Source organism: Argiope bruennichi, chromosome 9 (genome assembly GCF_947563725.1).
Source record: "Argiope bruennichi chromosome 9, qqArgBrue1.1, whole genome shotgun sequence".
In the NCBI taxonomy this organism is placed as follows: domain Eukaryota; kingdom Metazoa; phylum Arthropoda; class Arachnida; order Araneae; family Araneidae; genus Argiope; species Argiope bruennichi.
In genome coordinates, this window is record NC_079159.1 from 32,801,982 (window position 1) to 32,815,663 (window position 13,682).

A 13,682-nucleotide genomic window follows, 5' to 3' on the forward strand; every position below is an offset into this window, starting at 1 on the left:
GCATATTCAGATGTTTATATGTGCTCATGCTTCTGTCCTGGTAGTGTGCTTATGTGTATTTTGTTTTTGACACATGCTAGGTATTTGCATTTTATTTACATTTGATTTTGAACTTTGTAATTATGTATTCTGTGATGTTACTTTTTTACGCGTGCTTTGGGACTTGTATTCTTTATGTGTTTTGAATCGTGCAATCTGTAAATAGAGTAGTCATGTCTGTAGTATGTTTTTTTTAAATAACTTTTATACCAATATTTATTTATCATCAATTTAAGTATTTTTAGAATTGCAGAAAAGGTAATTAAAATAATAATTAGAATAGGTAAACCAATTTACTTTTGTTAAAATTCAGCTATGTGCTGCGAGTTTAAAAGCTATAAGCATCTGTGCTGAAAGAATTTAAGTACATGAAATCTATTTGAAATTATTTTTACATAAATCGATGTAATCATACTGAATGTTTCTCGTCTTATCAAAGACCATTAAAATATATAGTCTTTTTTTGTATCATTTCTATTTCTGGTATGGTTAAAATTTACTATGTAAACGATAATCGTATTTCATTGCTGATTATAAATAGAACTTTAATATTAAGTCATTGTTTTCAATTATCACTTTGTCAAATAATTCGTAGCTTCTTTAAAATACTTCTGTAAGAATATTTCCCAATTTTGAGAAAGGCAAGATGATCTTAATTTACAGACTAGAAAGTTTGCATGTTTTTTTTTTGTTTTTTTTTTCCAAATAATAGTCAAGATGTAAAAATAATTCGATTTTTTTTTCTAAATATGTCTGTTAGAAAAAATATCCAATGATCCTGAGAATCCAGAATAATTTTGCATTATAAACTAGATAATCTGGATATTCTCATCTAGATTTCACTGTGAAGATTATTTCTTTAAAATATTTCGAAAAATTAAATTTCCTATTCTGAGAAAACTTAAATGCCTATCCATTATAGGCCAGAAAGTCCGAATGATCTTCATTCAAGTTACACTCATGGTTGACGATAATTTCTAAATTATTTAAATTAAAAAAAATATTTAGAAAATATATTAATTTTTTATCAAGAAATTTTTTGTTTGTGTCCAGCTTCCGGAAAAAGAACCTTAAGTTGATGGGAAAAAATTCTTTCTCTATAAAGCAGAATGTCTGGGCTCTCCTCTTTTATATTCCAGTCAAGATGTGAAGATAATTCCTAAATTCTTTAAAATATTTCCACAAGAAGCATTTCCGATACTAAAAATGCCCGAACAATCTTCCATTATAGACCAGAACGTCTTGGCGATCTTCTTCCACATTCCATACCTCTGAGTGTAAGTTCCAACTTCAATAACGTTCCAATCCACCCTGCACACTTTTGTAGTGTTATCAATCTCGAGGTGTCAACGGAATTGCGACGTTGCATTTACAACCACCCTCTCAAGTTATCGCTTCGAGTCGAAGGTGTGCAGATGATTGCCAAGATGGTGGACATAATGAATCTCCAGGGAGGCGAATTCGATCGTTTGCAGCAGTGGATGGAATCCGGTAATGATAAATATTGGGATCGAGTCCGCGTGTATATAAAAGAGAAATCGTTCCGTTATGGCGGTATACATGACACAAAGGACTATCTCTGCTCGAAAAATGATCAATGCTTGCCGCCCCCGTTAAGTGGATTGAAAAAGATAAGGGATTCTTCTCAAACTGCCGGAAAACTCCCCCCTCCCCTTCGTACATTACTGATTGGAGACTCTCTCTCTCTCTCTGTCTGTCTGTCTCTGTCTATGTCTGTCTGCCTGTGTATTCAAAACTTGATATAGGTTTATTTAAAAAAGAGAAATGTAGTCATAACAAAGAGAAAAAGATTATTTTATTATACAAATCAAACTATTTTTTTATTTTTAAAAAAAAATTCTTGTGTTGATTATTGCAATATCATTGCGTTTAGCTGATAGTTAAACAAATGTGGATTTTCCATAGTATAGACGCAAATAAAGTCCGTTTCATCCGGGGTTTTTTTTCACAAATAGTCGATTTTCTTCTTAATTTTATCTTTAAACATGGGCATTTTTATTTAAATGTTTAGTTTAACGAATATATATAATCATACGGAGAATCAACTTTTTTTTTGTTCAAAATTTGGTGTAAGTTTATCAAAAATTGGAAATGGAGTAATATCAAAAAGCCAATATTTCTGTGGTGAATATCATATAAAGCAGTTAACAACTACGCTACACGGTCAATTGCTTTTGCATAATGGTTATGTTACTGGACTGCGAACCACAAGTTCCCAGGTTCTATCCTCGCTCATCACATACCGCCTAAATTGGTGACCTCGGACGATGAACCTTCAACCTTCGTACAGCTGTTGTGACGCCATCTACCCATAGCAAACCAAAGCCGTCAGACTCACTTGGAGCATTAGCAACCACAAACGCTCGCCATAACGCTTAGCATCACCATTCAACAGTCAAAATACATCACCATTCAACAGTCATATCGTTCGTCTCACCTCTGACTCATTGGAGGGAGAGTCTGTGATGAATAGCGTATAAGCCAGTTAACTACGTTACACGAGCATATGCTTTTGTATACTGGTTATGTTACTGGACTGCTAACCACAAGGTCCCAGGTTCTATCCTCACTCATCTCAATCACCCTAAATTTCCCAAATTATTTTATAATTTTTTTTTAAATTCTTATACTGATTATTGTAATTCTCAGATATCATTACTTTCAACTGATAGCTAAACTAATATGGATTCTCCATTGTATAGAGGCAAATGAAATCTGTTTCTTCCGTTTATCTTTCACGAATAGTCAATTTACTTCTTAATTTTACCACTTAGTATTAATATTTTTATTTAAATGTTTAGTTTATTGTATACATATAATCATACGGAGAGTCAACTTAGATTACTTTCATATAATAGATTTTAAAATTTTAGCGATAATAAATATGGTAAAAAAATCTGAAATTATTCTTGGCAATTCCAACTAATTTTATAGAGAATTAACTGTATTTTCGATTTAGTTTATCGCTATAGAGTTATTCCCATTGTTAACATAAATTAATAAATATGCTTTCTTTTATCACATTGTTTCATAATACAATGGTTGACCCAAAACTGTCAATGTCACTCGTATTTACAAGCAACGTCATTTGGCAATCCAGCAACGCTGTGGACCTGTTTTTCTACACATTAGCTAATAATAGAGCCGATTGTGAGGTAGTTATATATTAAAAAAGTAGTTAAAAATGTAATGTCGAATGATTATTAAATGATTAATATTCAATATTTAGTGGTTTCATCGATCATTCATTCACTATCGATGTTCTATAATTCAAAGAAATCTTCAACAAAAACTATTCATCAGAAAACCATGAAATCAAAAATTGCTCCTAAACTCATCGAAAATTATTACATAGTATATAATATTGTAAATCAACAGTAAAGGTGAAAATAAAATGTAAAGCAAAATGAGAGTCAAGGCGATCGACCCAATAATTGTTCATCAAGGGAGGAAATTAATGGCTATTATGATTTTCCTACAAACGATTAATTGAAGAGATACTTTCTTCACCCTAAATGCTGTAGTAGACTACCGTGGAAAGCTAAGTGGTCAATGTTTTTGGAAAGGTAGAAAAAGCGAAGAAACAATATAAATAATTTAAAAGAAAAATTTATAATAAGCTAAGCTAAACCAAATATGGAAAACATATTAAAGATAAATAAAAAAAATTAAAGAAAATGTTTATCATTAAAAACAAAGAACAAACAGTCTGATGGATATAACCTTTTCTTTTTGCGGATGAAATACTGCATATTTATGGTGTTCGCGTGTGCTTTAAATATTTTCTTGTACTTTTTGTTTTCTTTTTTATTATATTTTCTTTATTCCAATTTTTGTGATTATATTTTTATTTGTATTTTCTCTTTAGTTTGTTCAATCATGTACATCAAATGATTAGGAATTGATTTCATTTTTCAAGTTGATGTTCTTATAATATTTAATCATTCATGCTGCATTGCTTACTTTTTTCTTTGAAAATATTTTTCCTGGTTGCCGTCACAGAACATTTAAAACTGCATCACCCCCATTCCAATCTCCGATTCATCACTGAACGTGTCACTACTTCATACCCTTCATTCTTCTAATCAAGGGCCTCTCCCCCTTTAAATAATGCGCATTACTGATAGTCCAGGATAACATCACTTGCTCGTCCTTGATGCCTTGAAGTGGGTTCGAATCCTGTTTAGACCTTCCCCCTTCACTGTCAATGGTACATTCCGGTGCGGAAGAGGAAAATTAATTCCATTCTGTGATGGGGGGAGGGAAGGGCGAGAAAAGCTGGGGGATAACGGGAAGATCAAGCATGATGAATGGATGTTATCTACCTCCCTCCCTATCGCCTACCCCCAGGACACGTGCCTAATCCCCGGAACACGTGTTTATAAATATGGAGATGCTCCTGGAATCCTCTTGTGGATACTTCTGGAGAAAAAGAACTGCCACCTCAAGATGAGGTTTGAGACCATAGTCGTATTGCTTTCCTCCTAAGCACATTTGGAAGTGGAGAGTGTATTTTTCAAGATGAAATATACCCTCCACAAATATTCCACGTAATTTGCTGGGGCCGGAATGACGTATACTGAGAGTGTGGAGATAAAGAGATTTGCGCAAGGGCAGACCTGCTAATGGTTGTGTGTTTTGGTGAGAAAAGAAAGCATATTTATCATGCCCTTGTTTTCTTCGGTTGAATTGTGGTGTTGTTCGCATGCATGTATTTGGTGTGTTTCAAGCGAAGAAAGGAATTTGGAGATCAGTACTACATACATACTTGCATTTTGAACATAAACTGAACAAATTAATATTTGGATTATGCCTGCATTAATGTGGATATGATGGGCTTTAATACATCAGTCCACTTGGACAGCTTAATCGTTTTATTTCTTGACTAACAAAGGTGAATATGATGATTTTTACAAGTGAGAATTCAATGATGGAGAAGGTACATAAGAAAGGACATACAATGCTGGTTAGAATGTTCTCTTTTGCCTATACGTAGTACATTAGTCATTTGTTGAGGAATTCTTCTACGCAAGAAGTCCAGTTTCTGCCTTTTCAGAGGTTCTTCTCATTTTCTAGCTCCAATCCAACCCTTCTCGGTTGATATCTCTCCCTCTGAACTAACTCTGGCTGCTAGCTAGCTGTCATCGGAATAATGCAGAACGCCAGCTCGTGAAGTTAAATTACCATATTAATTATCTGGTAACAAATTCTAAGTACTTTTTTATTTATTTAAGTGGAAATGGATTAAGTGACTTGTAAGTTAATGACAGATTGCGTAATTAACTGAACAATTTATTTAATTAACTCTGGATTATTTTTGTATATTCGCATGATGCCGACAAATAATTGATTTGAAACGATTCTCTATCAATTTCACCTCAAAACGTTTTTAAATTCAACATCCTTTTCAGAAATATACCTAATGGCATCTCTTGATTTAAATCCTAATTAATTTTCTATTTTTTATTCTAGAATTTTCTCTTATTTCCTGATCTAAATCCCATTTTTTTTTATTTATGTCAACATGCGCTCTAAAAAATCCTTTTTCTTTTTTATGTCCCCGCAGCTAGCAAGGGAATAAGAATCTCTGGCACCTATGCAGTTGTTTCAAAGATACCTAAGATTCCCTTTCCTAAGTCTACACGTACCAACGAAATCCCTATCGGATTCTCGTAGTAAAACCACAAAAGGGAAAAATTCTGTCACTTTATTTAATCACTTTATATAATTTTATTAATTCACTTTATTTAATTTTATTTAATCTTTATCATCGCTTAAGTCGTCAGTTTTCGTCGCCGATTTTTTTCCTTATACAAATTATATTTCTGGGGATAAAATAATTTGAAGTTAAAATTTGAAATTTTCTTCTTTTCGGCCACTTATCTACAAAATTATGTTTACATATACATGTTTTAAATGTGTTACCATCAACCAGGAAGACTATCAAGAAAAACTTGAACAACGCAACAACCCAAGGTCGTCTTCGTTTTCGCATGGTATATCATATTTCTTACCGGATGTGAAGTGTTTAAAATATTTTTTTTTGTCATTTTTATAATTGTTTTTGTCTTGGTTTAGTTTGCTTTCTACTTTTCTTATGTTATTAACAGAGTGCATCTCAAGAGCGATAAAGTATTTATACAACTACATATGTTACATTTTCATGAACTTTGAAATGAGGCACTATATAAAAATATGACCGTTTCTACATTTTATTTTGTACTGGGACGTCTAGAAAGTTACAAATGTTGAACTATCAAAAAAAAAATTCCAGAGATTCATTAGTTGATAGGGATAGTGTCAAAATCTAATTGATGAGCATTGTTGATATTCTGGGTTATGTCAGCAAAACAGCGGCTAACTCAAATCAGGAGTCCATGTATTCAGAGTTTTAATTATTTGGGATAGGACAAATCTTAAACAGTCTGGTTAAAAAATATGCTTTCAGTAGAAGATGTCAGAAAAATTTCATTTTTTTACCAGGCAGAAAAATTTCAACAAAAAATGATGATGAGAAATGCGATCTCAAATTAACATTCTTGATATTCGATTTTCTCGTAATAATCAACGAATAGCTAATGAAAAGAACCATTCTTTAATTGATGATAATAATAGTTTGTAATTTGTAATCATTATGAAATTTTGATATCTGTTTTTTGTAAAGAAAAATTCGGTGTAAATAATGTTGTATCACAAATTTGCCGATGGTTTCAAAATATTTTGATGTTTTCTATTGTGATTTTCATCTTCCAATTCTTAAATGAAATAATTTTTTAATGCTGAAACCTTCCCATAAAGTAAAATGCAATTTATATTCATCTAAATTACAAAAAAAAAATGTGTCTGTAGAAAATTCTGAATCAATTCATTTGTAGGAACGATGAATTTTGTAAGTTACAAACTTCATACGTTTTCTTTTTCTTCCAGAACTTGGAGGCCATGATTGTGAACGGGGTGACCACCAGTCATTCCGATGTCCTGTCTACAGCATGCGTGGAACCTGTTGACAACATCCGATCCTTGCTGGAACCTAATGGCAATGTCCTTCCGCCTTCGGCCTCGTTCATCCGACCCTTGCCGCGGACGAGTTCGAGTCACAGCCACCTAGATAAATACCTCAAAAAGTTCGGAAAATCCGGTAAAAATCCTCATATTAGATTTTTTTCAAATAATTCGTTCTCACTAATAAAATTCATCTGAAAAATACAGAAATGATAGAATATGATTTCTCCTCTTGCCAAATTATAATGATGTAGTCAAATATTCAGCATTTAACCATTTATTTGGTGATGTAACTTATTTGAGGCTGTAAAAAATGCATTCCCACCAATGGTCTGATACAGGAATCGGCAATCTGCGATTTTGTGAGTTTAAACGAGCTGCAATTATCCCTTTAATTCTTTATGTGGCACTTTTTGAGTTATTTTTACCTGCTATGTGAGTCGTCTGTGACGAACACCTGCTTTCTAACTCGTCATATAACTAGGCAAATGGTCGCAATCACTGGCTTGAATCATGGCAGTAGGCATGTTAATAATCTTATAAAGGTTTCCTGAATTATTTTTTAAACCTTACTATTCTAGTTTTATAAGTCTTTTCTTTAAAGATAAAAAAACACCAACATCACGAATTAAAACAAATATATTCACACTGAAATAACACAAAAACCAAAGAAAATGATATGTTATCAGAGTAAAAATGTTTTTCATGAATTTATATTCAATAAAAATTTTCCTGTATGTGGACTTCTGTCAATTTTCCATCAACTTATTTTTGAACAGATGTTTTCGAACTTGAATTTTATTAAAAGTGGACTTTCAAATCACCTAAATCGTCCATCTTGCCGTCATGATTCAAAGTCATATTGACGAAATTTTGACCAGTCTTCTCTAGAAATAAAGCGGGAAAAGTCTTATTAGGAATGTTAATATTTTCTTATTCATGATCGAATATATATTTCAGTATTATTATTTATAAAAGTTAAATTTGCATAAAAGATTTGGAATTACAGCATGCCCTTTGTTGAAAGAAAATAACTTAAATGTAAGAATTCATAATCATTTTTTTACTTCAGTCATTTTTCATAATTATAATTACGACTATTTTAGCATTGATGCTAAAATAATACAAAGCAATAATTAGTATTAATACAATAAAATACAATAATGCAAATTAATTTAATACAATAATTCAAATTAATTTAATACAATAATGCAAATTAATTTAATACAATAATGCAAATTAATACAATAACTACAAATAATTTATATGCAGCATTATTTAATTGCTGTCTATTTAAGCAAATAAACTATTTTATAAACTGTCTATTTAAGTAAAAAAATTTAACTGCTCACCAAAAATGGCATGGTTAAATACAATTTTAAAAAAAAATTTGAAAATTGCTGACTTTTAATATAATAAAATATTAAAATGATGCATAGAATTTTATAAACGGATTCCGTATGTATAAAAGTTTTCCAATTTTTAGCTTAATGGATTAATTCATGATATGGGTGAGAAATATAATTTCGTGGAAGGAGGTTATTTACTGTATTTTATGGCAGTTTTATTTTAACCAGTTTAATTCAAAAAGTGGTATTAAGCCTGTAATAATCTCTCCTATGGCGGTTTTCTTTTGACTGATTTTTTATTCAAAAACTGATGTTAAGCCTTGGAGAATTTTTCATGCTTTCCTCCAAGCGATAAATAATATGATTCTATGAAAATTCTCAAGCAAAATAATGCGTGTAAGAGTTAAGTCAAAATTTTGCATCAATTGCTACCTAACGAACTCCGGATCACTTTGATCAACAAATGTGGAACATGCTTCCATTTTTCATAAGTTTTTGTCTCACTAACATTACAAATGCAAAACTAAGAAATTTTACAATAACGGTATCCAAAAACAGTGTGAACTATTTCCATAACCATATCATTGGATTTATTTTTACTGTGTTCGGATTGGTACAACAAAAGAACCATTAAACCATATGAGTATAACTTTCTTAGCGTATTAGAAATATAGTCTCTAGTCAACTTGTCAATCGTTTAAAAGCTTCACTAGATCGAGTTAACCAGCGTGAATGGGTTGGTAGCTAAAAAGAGAATACAAAAGTTTTTCATTCGGTCTTTAACGACGACAAATCTCCTCTATTAATGACTTGAAACAAAGGGAAACGTTTGTTTTTTTGCCTTCGATAAAAATCATTATTTTAAAAGGACTTGAGAATTTTTTTCTAGCCGTTTTCGAAAGATTAATCCATTGGGATTTAGTATAATATTTTGATTGTTCGAAATCCACTTTTGAATATAAATTCAATCTCCTGGATTCATATCGCATTCAAATAATAAAATTTCAGAGTAACTTTTTTGGACGAATGCTGAAGTATTTATTGAGAGCTCTTAAATCAAACATTACTTGAATTTCCTTTTTCATACGATTAAACAAATGCAAAAATATCCACCTCTTTCTGTTAAACCTTTAATAGTAAAAAAAAAGTTTACTCGAGAAAGATAGGAGCTCAAGATAACATTTTCAATTCGCACGAGATTTGCTCGTTATTAGAGAAGAATTTTATAAAGAATTGTTGAGAATTTGATACAATCATTGGTTGTAATATCTTTACATCAGTTATTGATATTCATCATAATGTTAGGGGGGAGAAACGGTGTCATTAAAGAAATTTGTTATTTTAATAGTGGTGGCATTTTTACTAGATCCATAAGCGAAAAAAAAGAATTTTATTAAAAAATTATATATTTTTAAAAAATTTCAATTGTTTTTCCTGAATCTCATTTTTCACGGCTTGCTATGGTTTTAAAATATGAGATATAATCTCTTACTTTATCCGTCTATCAATTTTAAAAAATACTATTTAACAATGTTTCAGATTATTTTTTAAATAGATTGCATATCTTTTTTTCAAATTGAAATATAAATTCGAATTACATATCGTTATTAAACCTATTGGGAAAATCACCATTAACTGTGCAAACTGGACATCTAATTTGTTCAAAATACTTATATTTCATTATTTCTATCTGTTGTTAAATTTAATCTAATTAAATTTTTTTTTAGTCCTTGGCAATACAATTTAAAACATTATGAAACAATTAAGATTGAAACATTTTTTTGGTAATATATTTAACAGTTTTGTTCTGGAATCATCTTGCAACACCTAAATCTAATGAATTTATACGTAATAAGGATTACTAAGTAAACTGCAAGCTCATTATAAGTCAAACTACTGAACTCATGGAAGTAACATTCATTCATCATGAAATTTGTTACCTCAGAAATGCATTTCCTGATTTTGACAGAAGTAATCAAAATACGGATGTTATGTCACCCACTGAGACTGATTTGTTAAACTTCTGACAGTCCATGAGTTATTTATTCGTTATAAGCGTTTTTATATTTTGCTTTTGTTGTGTCTGTGTCTGTTACGTCACATGGAAAGTTTTATATTCAAGAAATAAGAACAAAACTAGGTTAGCAGAACACAGTCTGCTGCTTTTGCGAAAAGTTTTCCGTCCCTTTTCATTTGAATTGAAAGCAAATGTCTCATTTGACCTTGGCTGAAATGATGAATGATGTGCATATGCTAAATTCTTCCTTGGCTGTCTTTTAGACAGAAAAAATTGCTCTATCCTGCTTGATTTATTTTTCAACAGCTTTTTATTCAGCAAGTTCCTTTTTAATTTTAAACCAAATGTCATGGTATTTAATAATACAGTTTGCATTTTTTTACAATACATTGTTAAAAATCACCCTATTATATTATGGAACTTTATTATAACGTTCCTTCAAATGTATAGTTTTTGAAAAGAGTAAATTTCTTATCGTTTCAATGTATCATAAATTTAGTTTAATTTTTTGAAGCAGTTTGAATTATTCTTACATATATGTAAACAAGGGGGAGTATACTTCCCAAAACATTTTTGAACACTCTCCAATGAACATGTCATGCCAGAAAACGCCTTAAATGGCATTGGCGTATAACAGTTACAAAATATTGTCACGTTGATACTTTAGTTTAGAACTGAATGACACACTCAAGAAGTAGAGCTAAACCAATTTGTTAATTTAACTCTGAACACAGTGACTGACAAATCTTCTGCTTTTATACTAGCAAAGAAAGTTCCAGAATACTTTTCTGGAGACAGTACGAAAAGTCCAGAACACTTGTCTGGTAAACTAAAGAAAGGGCCAGTATCTTCTGGAACATGAAATAAAGGAAAACATAAAATCAAGGAATTAAATATTTACATATACTATGAATCACATTGTCTCCAGCGGGATTCGAACCCACGGTCTCTTGATTATGAGACCAGTGCCATGACCATTCGGCCATGGAGATTCGATTGTCTTTATTCAATACTGCAATATTTTAGCGTGAATTTAGAATTTTTACTGAATATATCGCGTCATCCTTGGCGATTAATTCCTGGCATACGTTAATGGCATCCAAAAATCGAATCTGTGTTTTAGACATGTTTTTCTCAACCGATTGAAAAAAAAAAGTTTGATACAAAATAGTCCTTGTATTCACAAAATCCTGTATCAAATTTGATACATTTAAATCGAAGCATTTTTGAACTATCGCGTTTATATGTTTCTGAAAGTTCAGATCAACAGTCAACGCATTATTGGATTTGGCTCAAAATTTGACTAGTGTCTACACTATAGATGTTAAACCTGAGCACCGAATTTTATCTATCTAGTTCTCTTCGTTTTTTAATTATCTTGTTAACTTATTTCGTACAATCGGACTGACATACTTCTTTTAAACAGATTTTACTCAAAATTTGATAGAAATCTATAGAATTCTGTGTAAAGACCATATATCAAATTTCAATCTTCTAACTCAAAGCATTTTGAGTTATCTTTGCCACAGACAGACATTTTCCAAAAATGTGTGTATCGAATTCAGGGATGTCTAAAACGTGGAGATTTGTCAAAATCTCGAATTCGAATTTTTGTCGATTATTATATTTTCTGTATACTACTTATACGAGAAGCTAAAAAATAGACTTTTATAAGAATTTGATAATTTTAAAGTATTTTTATTATATTACTACTTCTTTCGTCATTTTTTTAAAAAAATGAAATAAAAGATGGGAAACAAAGTTTTCTGTTAAAAAAATATAACCATGCGAGTTTCTGTTATGAAAGAAATCTAAGAATTTAGTATGACGTACTGAACATTACTAACTAGAGGTGTTTAGAGAATTATAGATTTGAGATAGAAATTAAAAATTCTTCAAATTCATTGTTCCCTCCATAAATATAAATGAAACATTTGCCTAATTGAAGCAAGTAAAATTGTAATTATTCTTAAATCGAAACTAAATAATATTTATTTTGCCAGTTTGCAAAATATACATGGTTAATGAAAACATATCACAATTTAATGAATCAAAATACTTGTGCAATCAGATTTAGGAATTTTTAATTTTTCTGATATCAAATATCTTCCACGATCTTTAAGAAATGAATACCATTTGTGTTTAAAATAGCAGCCTGAATAGAATATCCTAATTAGCTAGGAATTAAGCTGCTTATTTAGCAAATATCGTTCTTTATTAAATTATTAATTTTGAATTACTTGCCGTTCTTAATTACTGATATACTGTAAAATATTTTAAAATGATTAAATTGTTTAAATACTTAAAATTAATGCAAAATTCTGTTAAAATGAAATGCAGTGAACTATCAATTATCTTCGTTTCTTAATTCCAAATTATTATTAAAAAATACTTTAATAACGAAAAACAGAGGTGTTTATGTATTAAAATGCATCAATTTTTATGTATTAAAATACATAAAAATGATAATTTTCTTTAAATAAAAGAATACAGGTACAAATATTTACTGTTTTTTAAGTCATAAATGTATGTACAAAACACATCTTCAGTAAAAACTCTGTTCATCTTCTGTTCTTTGTTTGAAAACATTTTCATATTAATTTGAGCCCTCTTTTAAACATTTTGTTGCCTATTTACTGTTGCCACTGTAAGTATAATGTAAATAATTATATAATATTAATTCCTCCCGATGAAGTAAGGAAATTAAATTCAACCCTTTTAAAATAAGATCATCATCAAGTGATTTTTTTTTTTTAATTTTAGCCATTTGCACTTTGGAGTCTTTTTACAAGCACTATTCTAAATTCTGCATCATTTTGACTTTCCTTAATTTCGATTGTTAAAAAACACTAATTGTATTTGGTAACCAGCTTATTTGTCTAGATCAGGGGTCGGCAACCTATTGAAACGAAAGTGCCAAAAACAACAATTTACAAATTTTTCCAGTTTTTAAAGAGCCTTTAAAAAAATTTCGATTTAACATTAGTGTATTTGTATATATATATATATATATATATATATATATATATATATATGATTTTTGATTTTAAATAAACGGCTTTAAATGCGGATATAAAAATACAAATATAATACATATATAATATTATTCATATAAAAATACAAGTATAGATAGTTACATTAATGGAAGCATTGGCTTTGCATGCCTTTTGAAAGTTTGATTAAATCTGGTTTATAGCTTGTTGTTTTAAGTTTCAAGCACGACTCTAGATTTTTATTTGTTAGTTGACCTCTAA

At 30.2% G+C, this 13,682-nt stretch overlaps 1 protein-coding gene across 5 annotated transcripts in view; it reads left to right on the forward strand.

The window, feature by feature from the left end:
• Window positions 1–13,682, forward strand: part of LOC129983687 (cyclin-dependent kinase 14-like) — a 162,622-nt gene that overhangs the window by 72,464 nt on the left and 76,476 nt on the right. For all 5 annotated transcript variants that reach the window (XM_056093272.1, XM_056093275.1, XM_056093271.1 and 2 more), the window contains exon 4: window positions 6,988–7,198. In XM_056093272.1, the coding sequence (XP_055949247.1) occupies window positions 6,988–7,198 (211 nt within the window). The remainder of the gene's footprint in view (window positions 1–6,987; window positions 7,199–13,682) is intronic.